Genomic DNA, 15,619 nt, shown 5'->3' with positions numbered 1-15,619 from the left:
AAGGGAAATTTGATACCAGGAAAAGCTTTATTATTTTCCATGACGATAACACCTAGCTATATACTCATACTTGTCGCTACATAATTTGGCTAACTAAGCTCGGACCCATCTAGTAACTGGCGTTGCTGCCCCTGGTGGAAATGCTCATCCGTCGCTCCACGCGATTCGTGTGCGGCAGTAGACAGCCCGGCGGTGGATAGCGCCATCTCCGTGGTCGGGACAATAGGGTTCCATCCGTGGAAGCTCTACTCCGGAAGGGGGCATCGATGTCGCTGCGCGAGCTGCTCAAACTGCTGCTGGCAATCTCATCCGTGGACTCCGTGTGATCGCCATTGCTCTCCTCCAAGCAGGCGCTACCGATGACCAGAAAGGAATGTCGACCCACGCCCAGCGAGGAGGCATCGTAGAAGGAACAGGAGCCCGAATCGGGTGTGAGGATGCCATCCGTGTTGGCCACGTCGCTGGTGGAGCGCTTGAGCTTGGGAAATTTGCTGAAGACTCGCCAAAAGCGAAAGACGTCGCGAAAAACATTCTGCACCTGGTTGGGATAAGTGAATAAGCAAATTGTTTATGAGTTTATGAGGTGCCATGTGATGGAAAGGGGAACTCAAATTTATCAGACAAAAGTTATTTTAATTTTAGCTTTAACTCAGACAGAAGTTAATTTTAGTTTTAGGTTAAAGGATAGTTCATTTTAGCCTTAGCTTAAAGAACAAATTATACATTTTAGTGCATGAATAAAGCAACCTTGTCTTTGTGGAACTTGTAACTAAGTAACGCTGTACTGTGGCCAGTTTCAAGTTAAATTTATTTTATTTTAGTGTACTTTTCTTCTTACTTGATCCACGCTCTCCCTGACGGAAATCTCGTGGAAACAGGCGCAGGATAACTCCCTGAATCGCCGCTGACCCTCCTCCAAGCTGACCATTCGGTCGCCCGGCTGATCCGTCTTGTTGCCCACCAAAATGACAGGAATATCCAGTGTGTATTCCTGCAAAGTAAATGATATAAATGTATATAAGATGTATTAGGTGGTTTAGGTGGTTGAAAACAAAGGGATTCACTCACTTTGCTGGACGAGCCCAGTTTGCGTCTGCGTTTGTTGTAGTTGATGAGGAACTTCAGGCGACTGCACTCATCGAAGGAACACTTGTCTGTGATGGAGTACATGAGGATAAATGCGTCGGCCCAGCGGATATTGGACTCCAGACTGACTCCATCTAGTTCCTACAACAACAGGTCCTTAAAGTCTTCCAAAATTGTACATTCAATTAAAAAAAACCCACTTGCAGCTGACCGGTGGCGTCCAGAATGTCAAACTGAATCTGCTCCTTGTCCAGCGTGGTTTGGCAGGTGTAAATCTTCTCCAGGTTGGGATCATACTCGCCAATGAAGCGACGGGTAATAAAACGCACCACCATGGCTAAGTGGGAGAAATGGGTGAAGTCCCTTTAGTTTGGATTCCCATTTTCTGGGCTTCGGGCGGACAACTCACCCGTTTTTCCCACACCACTTTGGCCCAGGACCATAACCTTCAGAGTCTTTTGTTTATTGGTATGCAGACCCAACTTGACCAGCGATGACTTTGGCGAGGTGGCATTCATGGCAGATACCAGGAGCAATTGTCTGAAAATGTAATATAAATCTTTAGTAACTGGGAAACGTGGTCTCTAATTAGACTTACACATACCCATCTAATTACTTACACTAATAATTCTTGTGCTAATAATTACGTATACTCATAAATTGATTTGGGCTAAAGGATTTTCAAGAACTAGACAATTTCTAAAATCTGTAAAAACATTTTTAAATATAACAATATCTTTCAGAACTTTGTGCCTGTTTAATGGTGAGTATTTGTGCTTATTTTAAGAAATTCAAATTACACAAAGTAACAGGAAAAACTAATATCCTTTTTACATATCCTAGGGTATATGCATCTCCTGTTTTTGGATGTTAAGGTCTCGTATTTCCGAGACAATATGTCTGCTGGGAATGAGTGACACGACCTTTGTTGCCCCCGGATTCCTGATGCTGTTGTGGCTAGCTCCAAGTTCTCTTTTACCCGCATCAAAATATCCAGACACTTAGGAAAGGAACTTTACCACGTCGTTATCTAATTTCGACCAGCGATTTCCAGCCAAATTGCAAAGCTTTGTCGCATAAAACCAGAGACGGACACCCCTACTCACACTTGGAAATTAAATTAGAAAATATTTTAAAAATAACAGCATAATAAATAAAGCTCAAATGAGAATAAAAACACATTAAGCTTCTTTCTGATAGGGGGTTATGAACTACTTTTGTTCGCATTGAACGCACATTCTAATTTTATACGAAAATGTTTTGCTTTATTTTTGGCTCACTTCGAATGCACTTTGCGGTTAAATTTAAGCACACTAAAAAAAATGGGGGCAAACTCAATAAATTTTTAGTCTGTTCTGTGCCAAAACTATTATAGCTACTAGTTGTATCCAAAGGTTTGGCAAAGTGTTGCATTCCCGAAACCCAGCAGGAACACTCAACAAAAGATGCTCGACTTGTGTGTTTTTTACGGCCACCCATGGACTTACACATACATATATACATATGTGGGTGTTGTGGGTGTTGCGGTGTTGGGGCATTTGTGCTTTTGATAAGGTCAACAATGTCAGACTACCGACAACTATGAAACATTTATTGGACACTTTCTGCGTTGTCCTCCAGCAGCAGTCGCAGTTGCAGACGCAGACGAAATGGAAAGAAGCAGGAGAAGGCGATGTCCTTGGGCATTGTCATGGTCATTATTACGAATGATAAGGACACGCCCCGTCAGCCGATTAGCGCAGGATGTCAAAGGATATCGAAATATGGCACAACTAGCAAAATAAAAAACATTTGCCGAAGGACGCGCGCAACAAGTGACGACAATCAAATATCAATTATCTCTTGTTCATTTTGTATCCTTCTATCCTTCAATTCCGGATATCAATGTGTCCTTCTATTGTGGCCACATACGTAGAAAAGTTTCTGACTCAGTTCGATGCCACGTGTGAGCATATGTGTTATTTAGTGAAATATTTCATCGCGCGTTAATGAATTGCTGCAGATAAATAGTTGCTGATTAAAAACGAATGGCATTCGTATGAGTGTTTGATTAGCTATCTTATATAATGAAGCATAGCCTGTTTAGGGATAGAAGTAATTTGCAAAAATACTGAATATTATAATTAATCAATTTACTTCAAACGCAAAGTTCGGAATGAAATGAGTTCTGAGAACTTCAAGCTTCAATGAATGTCTTCTATTGACTTCATTTGCCAGCTTAATTACATTCTGAAATTCAAACTAATTTTCGTTTAAAGAGCAAAGGCACAAGTGTTAGGATTTCCCCATCGAGCCATTGAATTGTAGCACATTCTTGGGCAAAGTGAAACAAATGTGCTCGACGGCACAGCCAGGATGTTGGCTGTGAACTAAGTCCAGCTTACCTCACCTCATCGGAAAACCAACCCACTTCCAATGCTGCAAGATGTGCTGCATAGATTTTAATTAGTTGGATTTAAAACTCAAACACTCTACGGTGCGCGCCTAATGAAGCGTTTTCCCGCTTTCCTGTTTTCCTGGCTCGAGCTGAGTCTACCGTTTCCTTCAGCCAGATGCCGCATCACCAACAACCATCATGGCGTATACGTAATACCCAGCATCAAGTGGTTTTTGGGTGCAGACATAAGCCGATGAAAGAAAGACGAAAAGTTTTGTCTGTAGCCAGACGGTTTTAATTCGCAGCAGAACGAAACTTTTTTGGCTCCCTGCTAATTCGTATTTAATTATACATTTCCGGTGAAGTTCACACAAAAGGCTGTCTCGCCGTCATGTTTTGGTTTTCACACGCCCGAAAGTATGCGATGGCAAGCAAGAATTTGTATTATTATGCCACATTTTCTATTCACTTTTTATTGCGCAGGAAATCTTGCGAAACTGTAAGGGACGCTGGCGAGGTCCTTGAACAGGAGATGAATTGTGGAATGGAGCAAGATGTAAGGTGTAAGGTGTAAGCTGCCCAAGCGAACACTAATGAGTTTCCAGGAATTTTCACAAGAAGTGCTTAAGGGTATTCGCTTTGTTACATCAGCGGTGCCCAATAAATCAAATCAAACGGAAACGATTGGTTTCCAAAGCAATGTTTTCAAAAGCTGCGCTCTGATCAAAATAAATAAAGAAGTGTTGGCAGTCGCACAAGCAACAAGTGCTTTTTATTAGTCGGATAATTAAGTGTACGGTCGCTGTGTGAAGTTGGGACTATTTTTGAAACTATATTTAAATCATAAAATTACATGATAAGAGGTTTAAGTTGAATCTGTGAAAATAGCCTGGACAAAAACTGCATTAAGATCTTAAAATTACATATTAAAAGGTTAAATTTAATCTAAGAAAATAGTATTTAGATTTTAAGGTTTCAAATTAATCTGTGAAAAAAGCTTGTTAAAAATCTGTATTTAAATCTTAAAATTCATCATAAGAGCTTAAATGAAATCTGTGAAAATAGTCTGGATAAAGACCGTAGTTCATTTTCTATATGAAATAAAATAACTGAAAATATACTGACCCTTTAATGCGATTTTAGCATATCTTCTAGATTATAGATTATTTAAGGAAAGCAATTAAAATATAAAAATAAACCAATAAATACAAAAACTCGGCTTAATTAATAAAGCAACAACAGATAAATCTGTTGGATAATGTGACATATTTCTTAGCTGCCAAAATGAATCTGACACTTGCGTAGTTATTTTCACGCAACAAAGGGACAATATATGTGGAAGCTTATCTTTGATCGCCCAGAAAAGCCGCACCAAAACCCATCGACGAGTGCCCCATATGTCAGGTAATGACAGGACTCGCAGGTCTGAATTGCCAGGACGTCGACCGGACCTTGGCAAAGGCATTGAAAATGAAAACCCCACCGGCAGAGAGACGAGATGAGTTGGGGCTGGGGCTGTTGACCTGGTTGTTATGTTTACCAACACATGCCGCTCGCTATTGCGCACCTAAAACCCATACGTAATTCCACAGCCAGACTCTATAGTTTTCCACCCGATTTTCAACACCCTCCCCCCCTTGACCGCCCTTGTACCCCATTATTTGGGGGCACGTGTTAGGCAGTTGTAGTTGTCATCAACCGAAAGTTCATGTTGATTTGGTTGATGAGGATGATTATGCCGCTTGGAGTTCCACAGAAAACAAATCAAGCTGCCCAGCCAACAAGTGGTTGTTCAGGAAATAAGGTGGTTGGGCGGTGGTGTCGAGTGGGTTGTCATAGTGCCCACCACCAGTCCACTTTCAGCTAAGGCTAAGGTCATGGGAAGTGCGCCACTTGCCATCCTACCCATTGTTGATGATGACTGGAGTTGCCCACTCCACTCCACGTCGTCTCGATGCCCCTGCCCAAACCACTTTTTCCGTGTTTTTTGCTTGTCATTTCATTTCGGTATCGAGCAGCCAGTTAACATTAACAAAATGTGCACAGGAAGAAAATTTATTAAAAGTAAAAGATGGAAAATTAATAATAATAATTCAAACAGATAAACTTTTGGTATGAAATGTATTTTTAAGAGACTATGTTGGGTTATTTAGTGAATGATAATTATTTGAATACAAAGAACAGTAGAAATGTGTGAACTGATAATTACAAATTGTTTAACTAGAATTACTCAACTCCCAAAAAATATCTCAATCAATTCCAACTTGTTGTTACTTTGCTGAGCAATTTTCTTTCACTGTGCAATAACAGCGAATGTTGCCATTGGTTTTTCTCTCACTCAGTTTGTTTGGCTGCGCGGCCCTGAAATTGAAAATGCGTAAAATTTTCGAAGTTGGCGGTCAACTTCCCCACATAAGTATTCACCTTGAGTGGAGCTTAAATGTGTATAAAAATAAATCTACGAAAAGAAATTCATTTCTCTCTTTTCTTAGGCAGCCATAGTCACAGACATTGGCAAATCAGCCTCATAAATACAAGTCAAGCGTCATAAATGTTATTTTAGTTAGGCGCACACGCCTGATTTTTTGTTGACTAAGCACTAAGCACCACTTAAATAAACATAGACACGGTTCGTTTTTACCAAGAAAAAGGGGCAAACCAACAAGCTAAAAAAGGGTAAAAGGATAACAGGGAAATGGGATGAAGGACAAATACTAAACTCTTTAAGGCCGTTTGATATATGAGATGCTGGTAAAGTCGGTACGAGTTTCGAAAGAGCTAAAACTTTAATCGCAATTTAATGAGCAAGCCAAGCTAAATTTTAACAAAATAATTGCTATTTCTAAAAGTGGTGGTAAATGTATCTTCAAGCTGGTCCATTAAAGTAACCTCTTATATTTATATATATATTATATTATATATATTTATATTATATTATATTATATTTATACCCACTGCACAGAATTAATATCAAATATGACTGGCTTTTATCTGCTTATTTCCATTCCAATATAAATTGGGTTTCCTCATAAATATCAATGGAATTTATGAGGACGCACGACGAGCCCACAAATTGAAAAAGTCGCCTCAGTCTCAGACATTCCTTGCCACATTTGCCACTTGTCGTAGGCTGAGATGCAAAATATCAATAACTCAGGGCGCCCCATAACATGTTATAACCCATCCCATATAACCCATCTCCCATTCCCCATCTCCCATCCAGCAACTTGATTCCAGCTTTCTGGTCTTTATGATCCCCATCCCATCCTCATAAAATTCCCATGCACTTGTCGTACCCACTCATTGTGCCAGTTGTTCGGAACGATGAATTACAAGCGATACCCTAGATGTAGATGGCGCTATTGGTACTGGGAATGGGTTGCCACAACTAAGTTCAAGTTGGACTAGATTATATTAGGTTGAGTAGCCTACTCTTTGAAGGTAAAGTACGATTTTATTAAGGTATACCAAATATTTTCCAAATAATGTAAGGTATCTTCTCACCAACTATATAAAAAGACCAATAGCTTTAAAAATGTTGTAAAACAATCATTTCCAAATTCAACTAAACTCAACGGGAAAAAAATTGTCTTCCAAAAAAAAAAGCCACCCAAAACTCCTGTAAACATATTATGATATACGCAGGGTATCTGATAGCTCGTTCCACTGAGCAATAATTCCCCGATTATATTATTTTGCGGCCATGGCGTTTGTCATCGTTTGCTACTGTCTCTCGAGTCGCTCGAGTCTGCGGTCTTCTGGCAATAAAACGCTTTTGTTTGTGGCTCTATGCCCCTTCCCCCACACATTACCACAAAGTAAGGGGCAGATATCGGGCGCTATTAACTATTCACTTTGTGAGGATGGGAGGTGTGGCAGGTGTGGAAGGTGTAGTAGGTGTGGCTGGTGTGGCAGTTGGCGGGGCTAGGTGCTAAGACCACTGATTATGTTTTGTTGATATAATAAATCTTGCTGCGCCGTAAACAGCTCTTCCTGACCCGACGCCCAAATGAGATTTCAGATAACGCATGGTGGACGTTCGAATAGAACAGCATTTGCATTTCACTTTTGCACAGACACGCTGGCGACCTTGCCGCCAAATTTAAAACATATCAAACAAGCAAATCAAAAACAGACATGTGCAAGATGGAGAGGCGCACCGCAATTTGTTTTATTTCGAAAAACCATTTCAAAGTCAAACAGTTTTGCACAAGACTCTGATTTTTTTTTGGCGGAAGTAGCAGCAAGCAAATCCAATTAAAATGATTTACAAATCAAGAGAATCGAGAAATATACGTGCAGAAAGCCATCAGGTGAAAAGTTATCGTTTATTCCGAGTTTATATCAAGTCAAGGTCGACTGGAGCAGCAAAAATATAATCGAGCATGGGCGGAACCAAAGTGTCTTTCAAATAAACCATAATATGTTTAAAATTTAATTTAATTCTAGTTTCTTATTCAAATTAACACAAAAGTTTTTTAAATAGTCCCCACAAAAACAAACTTTTCTACGCCTCTGCGCCACACATTTATGTTTATAAATTCAACATGAACTAGAAATAAACCAAACATTTTTACTTTTGATTTAATTTATTGTGTATTTTTAAAATGCTCCGTATGGAACATTTTTGAAACAAAGTTTTCATCGTTTTGATTGCCATAAATTTGGTATTTTTATTTAGTTGTAAAAGCTATTAAGTATACGCACCGTTGGGCGAAACAAGTTTTTGTTTTCCTCAAAACTGTATTGTTTTGTTGTGCTAGATTTTCATGTTGTATTCAAATGTATTTCACGACACGCACCGCTTTAAATTTGCTTATAATAATTTTTAAATATATTTATTCTTTTATGTTAGGAACATTAAGTATACACACTGATTTAAATAATTTGTAAAATTTATTATTAATTACTCAAAAAAAATTCGAAATCTTTACGTTGTAAACATGTATATTTGACGAATGTTAGCTGGTTTATCCTTTGTACTTTTTGAGGATTTTTTAATAGTTTAAATATTTAAAAACAACTTTGGATAATTTGTTACAAGTCCATTTATTTTTAAGTCTACTTTATTATATAATTACTTTATTATATTATTTATTTGCGTTTATTGTTATCATTTTTATACAGTCGTAATATTTTATTTTGGCATTTGTAGCATACTTGAAAAATATTGTTTCATGTTATTCGATTTGTTATTTTGGCGAGTTGTTGACACTTCAGCTTCCTGATTGCGATTAAGCCGCTGGCTCGCAGCAATTATGCTTTTATATATCCAACGATGCCGATGCCATCGAAGTGGCTTTATTGCGACGCAGTGCCGACCGATGCGTTGCCATTGTAAGGCAATCAAAAAAACAACACCACCACCCACTTTTCCACTTTTCCGCCGCCTTGCCACCTTCGCGGCAGTGTCGTCAAAGTGCTGGCGATGTGTGGACCAATGTAAAATGCAAAAGAGTTCGCAAAGGAGGTCCACTACATCCAATATCCACGTCCACCCACCGCCGCGCGTTTCCAGACCGGTATCCCCATGTGCGGCACAATCCTCGACCGAAGCTTTTGCTTTTCCGTGAATGAATGAATCTTGTGGCGCGCGCCAAACACACAAATGTTGCCACAACTTGCTGTGTGATGCCAGACACATATGTTGCCAGCAGCCATGTTGCTAGCGCAAACAAATTGCAAGTCAATAAAAAAACTTATGGGTAATGGTACATTTTAATAATTAACTCAGAAATAAGCACTCAAAAGTGAGTTCAATTTTCTTTGCTCTTGCTTTTGGCAGCATTTGCCACTGGAGCCGGAGATTTCAAAGAGCCAATTCAAAGCCGGAAGTGTCAAAGACGCAATTATTTGCCAACCGGATGGTTTCATAAGCTGTAAATTGTATTTTTAAAATAATTTCACCTGACTTTTCGTTGGCAATAATGTATTTTTATCAAACGCATCACAAATGCTTACTTACCAGCGGTTTATTAGATTTCAGATGTCAGTGTCAGTCCGCATTTTACATTGCGCTTTGCAGTTTACTCTCAATTTAATAATAATCCATCAACCAACCTTCAAAGCTCAAAGCTGGAACGACATTCCTCCTTGGAAAACTAACAAATGGAATTAAAAATACTTTTTTCATTAAAACAAGCTGTATAATTATGACATATGTTGTGTGCATTGTTTCAAAGACTGCAAATATCCTTCGAAAGTCCTCGAAGTCTCAGCAGTGCATTTTGCCTTACTACTTCTGGTAACTCCAGTAAAAGAATTTCAAACCCAAGGCTATTGAAAAGTTAGTCAACAATTTTATTAGCAGTAAATCACATTAAAAAACATAAATCACTTTATATATGCAAGCAGTCCAAAATCTAAATGAAAATAACGAATATATGTGGCCTCCCACAAGGAGGCCTATTCCTGTTGCCACACTCCCACTCCCAATTGAATTTTGTTTTCTGGCCAGCTGACCTTCACTTAACATTATGAACGAGGAACCAAACAAACAGAAACACAAAAAAAGCAGACAAGTATGCAAACACTTTCCATGTAATTGGCAATAGACCATGCCCTAATGCTACGCCAAACACAACGCCCACACACAAGCGGTGCTGAAAATGTTTACACGCCTTGCCAAGCGGAGGAACCCCCATCATTACACCACCCCCCCTCCCCCGGGCATCCCCAAATCCCCACCTTCTTATCGGTGTGCATGGGGCATGTGGCAACCTGTTGACATCGAAACGCCGCGTGGCACGTCCACTAATTGCTTCTGACAGAGGCAACAGGTTGAGTTTAGCCAGCCGAGCTGAACATTAATTTTGACCAACGTAAGCGCCATACGCTCGACTGCCCCGGGCTCCAATGCCCACGCCCTTTGACCCCCAACACCCATTTTAGGCTGATTTATGTGTCCACCCTAAAACTCTTTGCCCCGCGACCTTTCAACCTTAACCCCATCCGCACGTCGAGCCTACCTGTCACTTTGCATTCTCGTTGTTTACGGGTTAAGGACGAAAAGGTGTTGTTGCTTATCATACCCCTACCAATTTCTATCTACAACTAACTTAGGCAGGTAAATAGCTTTAAAGGTGAAGGTATAGTTTATCTTGATTATGTTAATTCGTGTTTACCAAAAGCGTATTTACTGTGAAACCGCGTGGAAAGCAGACGGAATATTTTCCGATCAGCTGTCTCCAGTTAAAATCATCTAATTACAATTTTAAATAAAGTTGCTAGTTATTTACAATAAACAACTTTTGAAATGTAGAGAAAACAATATTATAATGTATGATTTTTTTGTTGGTAACGAATCTTGAAGATTTTCGACTGCAAAGTTTTTATACTCAAGAAAAGGAGTTTTAAAGTAACGAAATCTGGAATTAAATAAAACTTATAAATATCTTGGAAAAATTACATTTTACATTTCAGTTTATTTTTAACTACTTTTCGTTAAGCAGAAGCACACTGTGCCTACTTTCAGCTAATTCAATTTCCTTTCCCCTTTCGCAACTTTTTTCAAAAATCTATTTCTGTAGGCCCATATATCTTCCCCACCCCGTCAATATTAGCCACCTTATGAGTTGATTCAGCAAACTTGATCGTAGAGCTTCTGCGAAAGCTTTTCTAGCCAAACAAAACAACATTTTGAAACGAAGAAAACAAAATTAATTCTATCGCTTGCAAAATATTTACCAAAAACTGGCAATCAAAGCCAATTGACAGTTTTCAGTTGAAAAATAAGCCAAATTAAGCTTGTGACTGATCAAGAAAAGCGTTTCTTTGGAAAAGTGAAAAAGTGAGTGGGAAAACTAAACGAAAATGTAAAAATATGTTTCTTATCCACTTTTCAAGAGGAAATAAGACAGGAGGTTTCCCACACACTTGTTTACCAAGTGAAAATTTGTGGTCTCCCAATTAAATCGAAATTAGCAACCAGATTTAATCGACAGCTGCCGATGGCTCTCCATTGAGGGGCTTCAACTCCATCGAATTTGTTTATGTTTATTATGAGAGGGCTGTCTGCTGCCAAACCCACTTGAATTTGGTCTGTCTAGCTATCCGAATATAAAACAGATAACTATCTATAACAAGAAATGCACTTTTACAAGCTACCAACTTATAAACATAGTAGATACTTTTTTAAAGCTAAAATATTTAAAACAAACATTTGCCTGTTTAGCTCATATATAAGTTATAAAAGAAGGTTCCCTATTTACACTTAAATATTTTTATACATTTTAAAATTTATTTTCGGTTCGTTATATTGAGTTTTCGCTGTGCTAATATCGAGAGTAAACAGTTTGGCCTGGTCAGGTCTGTTTGTTTTGGGCTTTGGGTTTGGCCGGTATCGGTGTTTGTCTGAGCATGCTTTTGGAGCATGCTGCGGTTCCCAGACAGCGTGATTCACTTTGACTTTAACCCCCTGAAAGTTACACTAACCCAGAAATTATCAAAGCTACCTGACTCTGCAGATTTGACAAATATCATTTAAAAATTTTGGAATTTGTACAAATCTACCTAACAAAGCGGTGGCAAGTCCTTAAATACCCTGAAGCTTACTGCCTGAGGCCTATACTTGTTAACCCCATAGAGACTGCGAGATTTTCCCCCCATTTTCCCACTCCCATTTCCACAGATTTCGCGTGTCGCGTCCATGCTGTGCCTATTTTTAGAGTCACTGTTGTCGCCTAATCAATGCCACTGCATGTAACAAATATTTGTGCCCCCAAATCGCGTTGACATCGTGGCGAGGGATAACAGTGGGTATGGTGAATGGGGATATTTCCCCACTACCAGGAAATCGTCCTTAGGTCACCTCCTGCAGGGACACGCTTATCGGCACGTCAAAGGGATTTGGCAAGGACAAACGCGAGTACATAACCAGATTTGCATGCTCACTGCTAATTAACGATGGGGGGGAATTGGGTGGAGATGGTTAGTGGGTGGAATTTATGAATTTCGGCTGCTGTTTTATTGCCCTCGAATGTGAACTTTACGACCCGGGGAGAAGGAGGCAATGCACGCACCGTACACGAAGGCAACGCATGATGCACTGAATCGGAGAATCGGTAAATTGGAGGGCGGTGGGTGGCGCACAGCCTTTGTTCTATAGCACAAAAACCCGGTGACAATGTTTGAGGAAATCACCAACGGACGGATCGTTATAAAACTGCAGCTGCCCGAGAAGCAGCAAGTCAAAGCGCCTCGCAGATCCATCAGACATAGGTGTCAATAGCCACTCGAGAAGTTCCAAGTATCCGGCTGCCTTAAGGTGACTTGATCTTCAGCGCTGATTGTACTTGGGTGATAATTGCACGCTGAGAGGAAAAATCTGTGGCGGAGAATTCCCATCGATTTGGGTTTCTTATCTCCAGCGAGAACTGTGATGAGAACTATCAAAGCGGTTATAAAAACGAGTCTCAGCCAGAAAATCTCTCAGTTCAAAACGAAGCACTGAGACATCAACACGCTGATAAGAAAAATTCAAACGCGGAACTAATCTCCTCATACAACTATTTCAGTGAAATCCATCGTATTGCTATTCGCATTCCTTCTAAACGCAACAAGGAGTTTTCAGAAAACTGAGATCATGCCTGAGAAACAAGTGGCACCTGCAATCGGCAATCTGGAGGATTTTGCGCATAATTTACCTGGGTGAGTGCGAATTATGTGATAATTAACAACGGAAGTGTGACCTTGTGCATGTCATGTAACGAGCAGATTACTGATAAGAAATTCGCTTAATTTCATCACAACACTGCTTAATTCCCTTTTAAAGTTACTAAGCTAAAATCAAAACACTCTTTAAATTTTCATATTATCTAGGTGCTTAATTCCCTTTCAAAGTTACTAAGTTAAAATCAAAATGCTTTTAAAATTTTCATATTATCAAGGCGCTTAATTCCCCTTCAAAGTTACTAAACTTAAATCAAAACTCTCTTTAAATTTTCATATTATCAAGGTGCTTAATTCCCCTTCAAAGTTACTAAACTTAAATCAAAACTGTCTTTAAATTTTCATATTATCAAGGTGCTTAATTCCATTTAAAAGTTACTAAGTTAAAATCAAAACTCCCTTTAAATTTTCATATTATCAAGGTGCTTAATTCCCCTTCAAAGTTACCAAAACTTAAATCAAAACTGTCTTTTAATTTTCATATTATCAAGGTGCTTAATTCCCTTTCAAAGTTACTAAGTTAAAATCAAAACGCTCTTTAAATTTTCATATTATCAAGGTGCTTAATTCCATTTAAAAGTTACTAAGTTAAAATCAAAACTCCCTTTAAATTTTCATATTATCAAGGTGCTTAATTCCCTTTCAAAGTTACTAAGTTAAAATCAAAATGCTCTTAAAATTTTCATATTATCAAGGTGCTTAATTCCCCTTCAAAGTTACAAACTTAAATCAAAACTGTCTTTAAATTTTCATATTATCAAGGTGCTTAATTCCCTTTCAAAGTTACTAAGTTAAAATCAAAACTCCCTTTAAATTTTCATATCATCAAGGTGCTTAATTCCCCTTCAAAGTTACTAAACTTAGATCAAAGCACTCTTAAAAAGATCATATTATCAACAGTGCTAATTCACTTAATTCTACACAATCGTTTTCAGGTATCTAAGTGCTGAAACGCCAGTTGCCGTACTCCTGGATTACGATGGCACCCTAGCTCCCATTGCGGATAATCCGGCGAAGACCAAAATGCCCGTGGAACTGGAGGCCATACTGCACAAGATAGCCAAGCATCCGAAAGTTTTTCTCGCAGTGATCTCGGGTCGCGGCCTCAAAGATGTGCAAAAACAAGTGAACATCGATGGCATCACCTATGCTGGCAATCACGGACTGGAAATCGAGTATCCCGATGGCTCCAGACACGACTACGAGCTGCCCACAGAGATACAGAAGAACTACATCGCTATGGTTGAGGAGCTCAAGGAAAAGGTGGAGAAGAATGGCGCCTGGGTTGAGGATAAGAAGGTATCGCTTACCTATCACTACCGAGATACGCCCGTAGAGCTGAAGGATCAGCAAAAGCAGCTGGCCTCGGAGATCTGCAAGAAGTTTGGCTTCCGTGCGAATCAGGCACATGAAGCCATCGAGGCGAAGCCACCAGTAAATTGGAACAAGGGAGAGGCTGCCCTGTATATTCTAAAGCAGAAGTTCGGCGATAATTGGCCGCAGGAAGTCAGTGTGATCTTCGCTGGCGATGACACCACCGACGAAGATGCCATGAGAGTGAGTTGAAATATGCCTTTTATTTTTAAATCCTTAACTTTATATATGTTTCTCAAATATTTTTAGGTGCTCAGAGGCTTGGGTCGCTCTTTTAGAATTTCGGCAGATGCGCAGATTCAAACTTATGCGGATTTCCGATTGCCCAAGCAGGCTGTGATGACCGATCTTCTCAAATGGATAGCCAATGTGTATGTTTCCTAGATGTAATCGAATTTAGAAATGCTCAAAAGTTCTTAATGTAATTTGTTGATTTTTTACATATATTACAAATTGAAATTCCGTTTCTGCATAAGCAATATTTAAATTTGATATGCAATTTATGTATGTGACTAGTTAGTGGAATTAGAATAAAATGCCTGTTTTTAATCTACTCATGATTTTGTTTGAAATTGAAATTAAACTCTTACCAACCTTCAAACAGCGGCAAGTAAATACAGTAGAATCCGGTTTTAGCGACTTTCAAAGGACCGACGATTTTACGTCGTTCTACCCGGAAGACGCACTAACAGAAAGTTGGAAAAACTTGTTTATTTATTTTATGATTGCCATGTTTATAATATGTTGTAACATAAAACAAATTAATTTTTTAATCAAACAAAAAATTTTATCAACTTATGTTAATAACATGGGTTTTTCACAAGAATAACTGAAAAAACTAGAAATATGGCGAAAACGCCGATTGAAAATATCCGATTTTTTACACTTTTTTTCTCGATGTTTTAATAAAAAAAATGCGTTTTTTTCGATAGCAGTAAAAGTAGTTGTCCAAAAGTGGAATGCCATATCTCATTGAATTCGTAACAAAATTTCCTATCGATCCATGTACATACATTGAAATGCTAATTTTTTGCCATTTTTCGCAAATTTTGATGATGGTACCCCTTATCGAAAATTAAAAAATTTAAAAAATTTTTTTTTTTCTAAAACTGA

The 15,619-nt window shown here is 38.8% G+C and overlaps 2 protein-coding genes across 3 annotated transcripts; one reads left to right on the top strand and one right to left on the bottom strand.

Moving 5' to 3' along the window:
* Positions 1–8: 8 nt before the first annotated feature.
* On the bottom strand, positions 9–9,549 carry LOC6526954 (ras-like protein rasS). 2 transcript variants are annotated; one of them, XM_039370382.1, is made up of 6 exons: positions 9,429–9,549; positions 1,496–1,626; positions 1,287–1,423; positions 1,069–1,227; positions 839–991; positions 9–538 (listed from the first exon to the last, which is right to left on the bottom strand). In XM_039370382.1, the coding sequence occupies exons 2-6, from the start codon at positions 1,602–1,604 to the stop codon at positions 110–112; spliced, it is 987 nt and encodes a 328-aa protein (XP_039226316.1). In that variant the 5' UTR covers positions 1,605–1,626; positions 9,429–9,549; the 3' UTR covers positions 9–109. The 2 variants fall into 2 exon arrangements, with proteins under 2 accessions (XP_039226316.1, XP_002088050.1); XM_002088014.3 differs by lacking the exon at positions 9,429–9,549 and adding an exon at positions 8,171–9,048.
* Positions 9,550–12,887: 3,338 nt separating this feature from the next.
* LOC6526953 (probable trehalose-phosphate phosphatase C) lies at positions 12,888–15,059 on the top strand. The gene is made up of 3 exons (XM_002088013.4): positions 12,888–13,111; positions 14,068–14,689; positions 14,756–15,059. The coding sequence occupies exons 1-3, from the start codon at positions 13,047–13,049 to the stop codon at positions 14,888–14,890; spliced, it is 822 nt and encodes a 273-aa protein (XP_002088049.1). The 5' UTR covers positions 12,888–13,046; the 3' UTR covers positions 14,891–15,059.
* The last annotated feature ends 560 nt before the right edge of the window (positions 15,060–15,619 follow it).

The sequence above is a fragment of the Drosophila yakuba genome, chromosome 2L, assembly GCF_016746365.2.
Source record: "Drosophila yakuba strain Tai18E2 chromosome 2L, Prin_Dyak_Tai18E2_2.1, whole genome shotgun sequence".
Taxonomy (NCBI): domain Eukaryota; kingdom Metazoa; phylum Arthropoda; class Insecta; order Diptera; family Drosophilidae; genus Drosophila; species Drosophila yakuba.
Note: the sequence above shows the minus strand (reverse complement) of the source record. Positions and strands in the feature narration are given on the sequence as shown.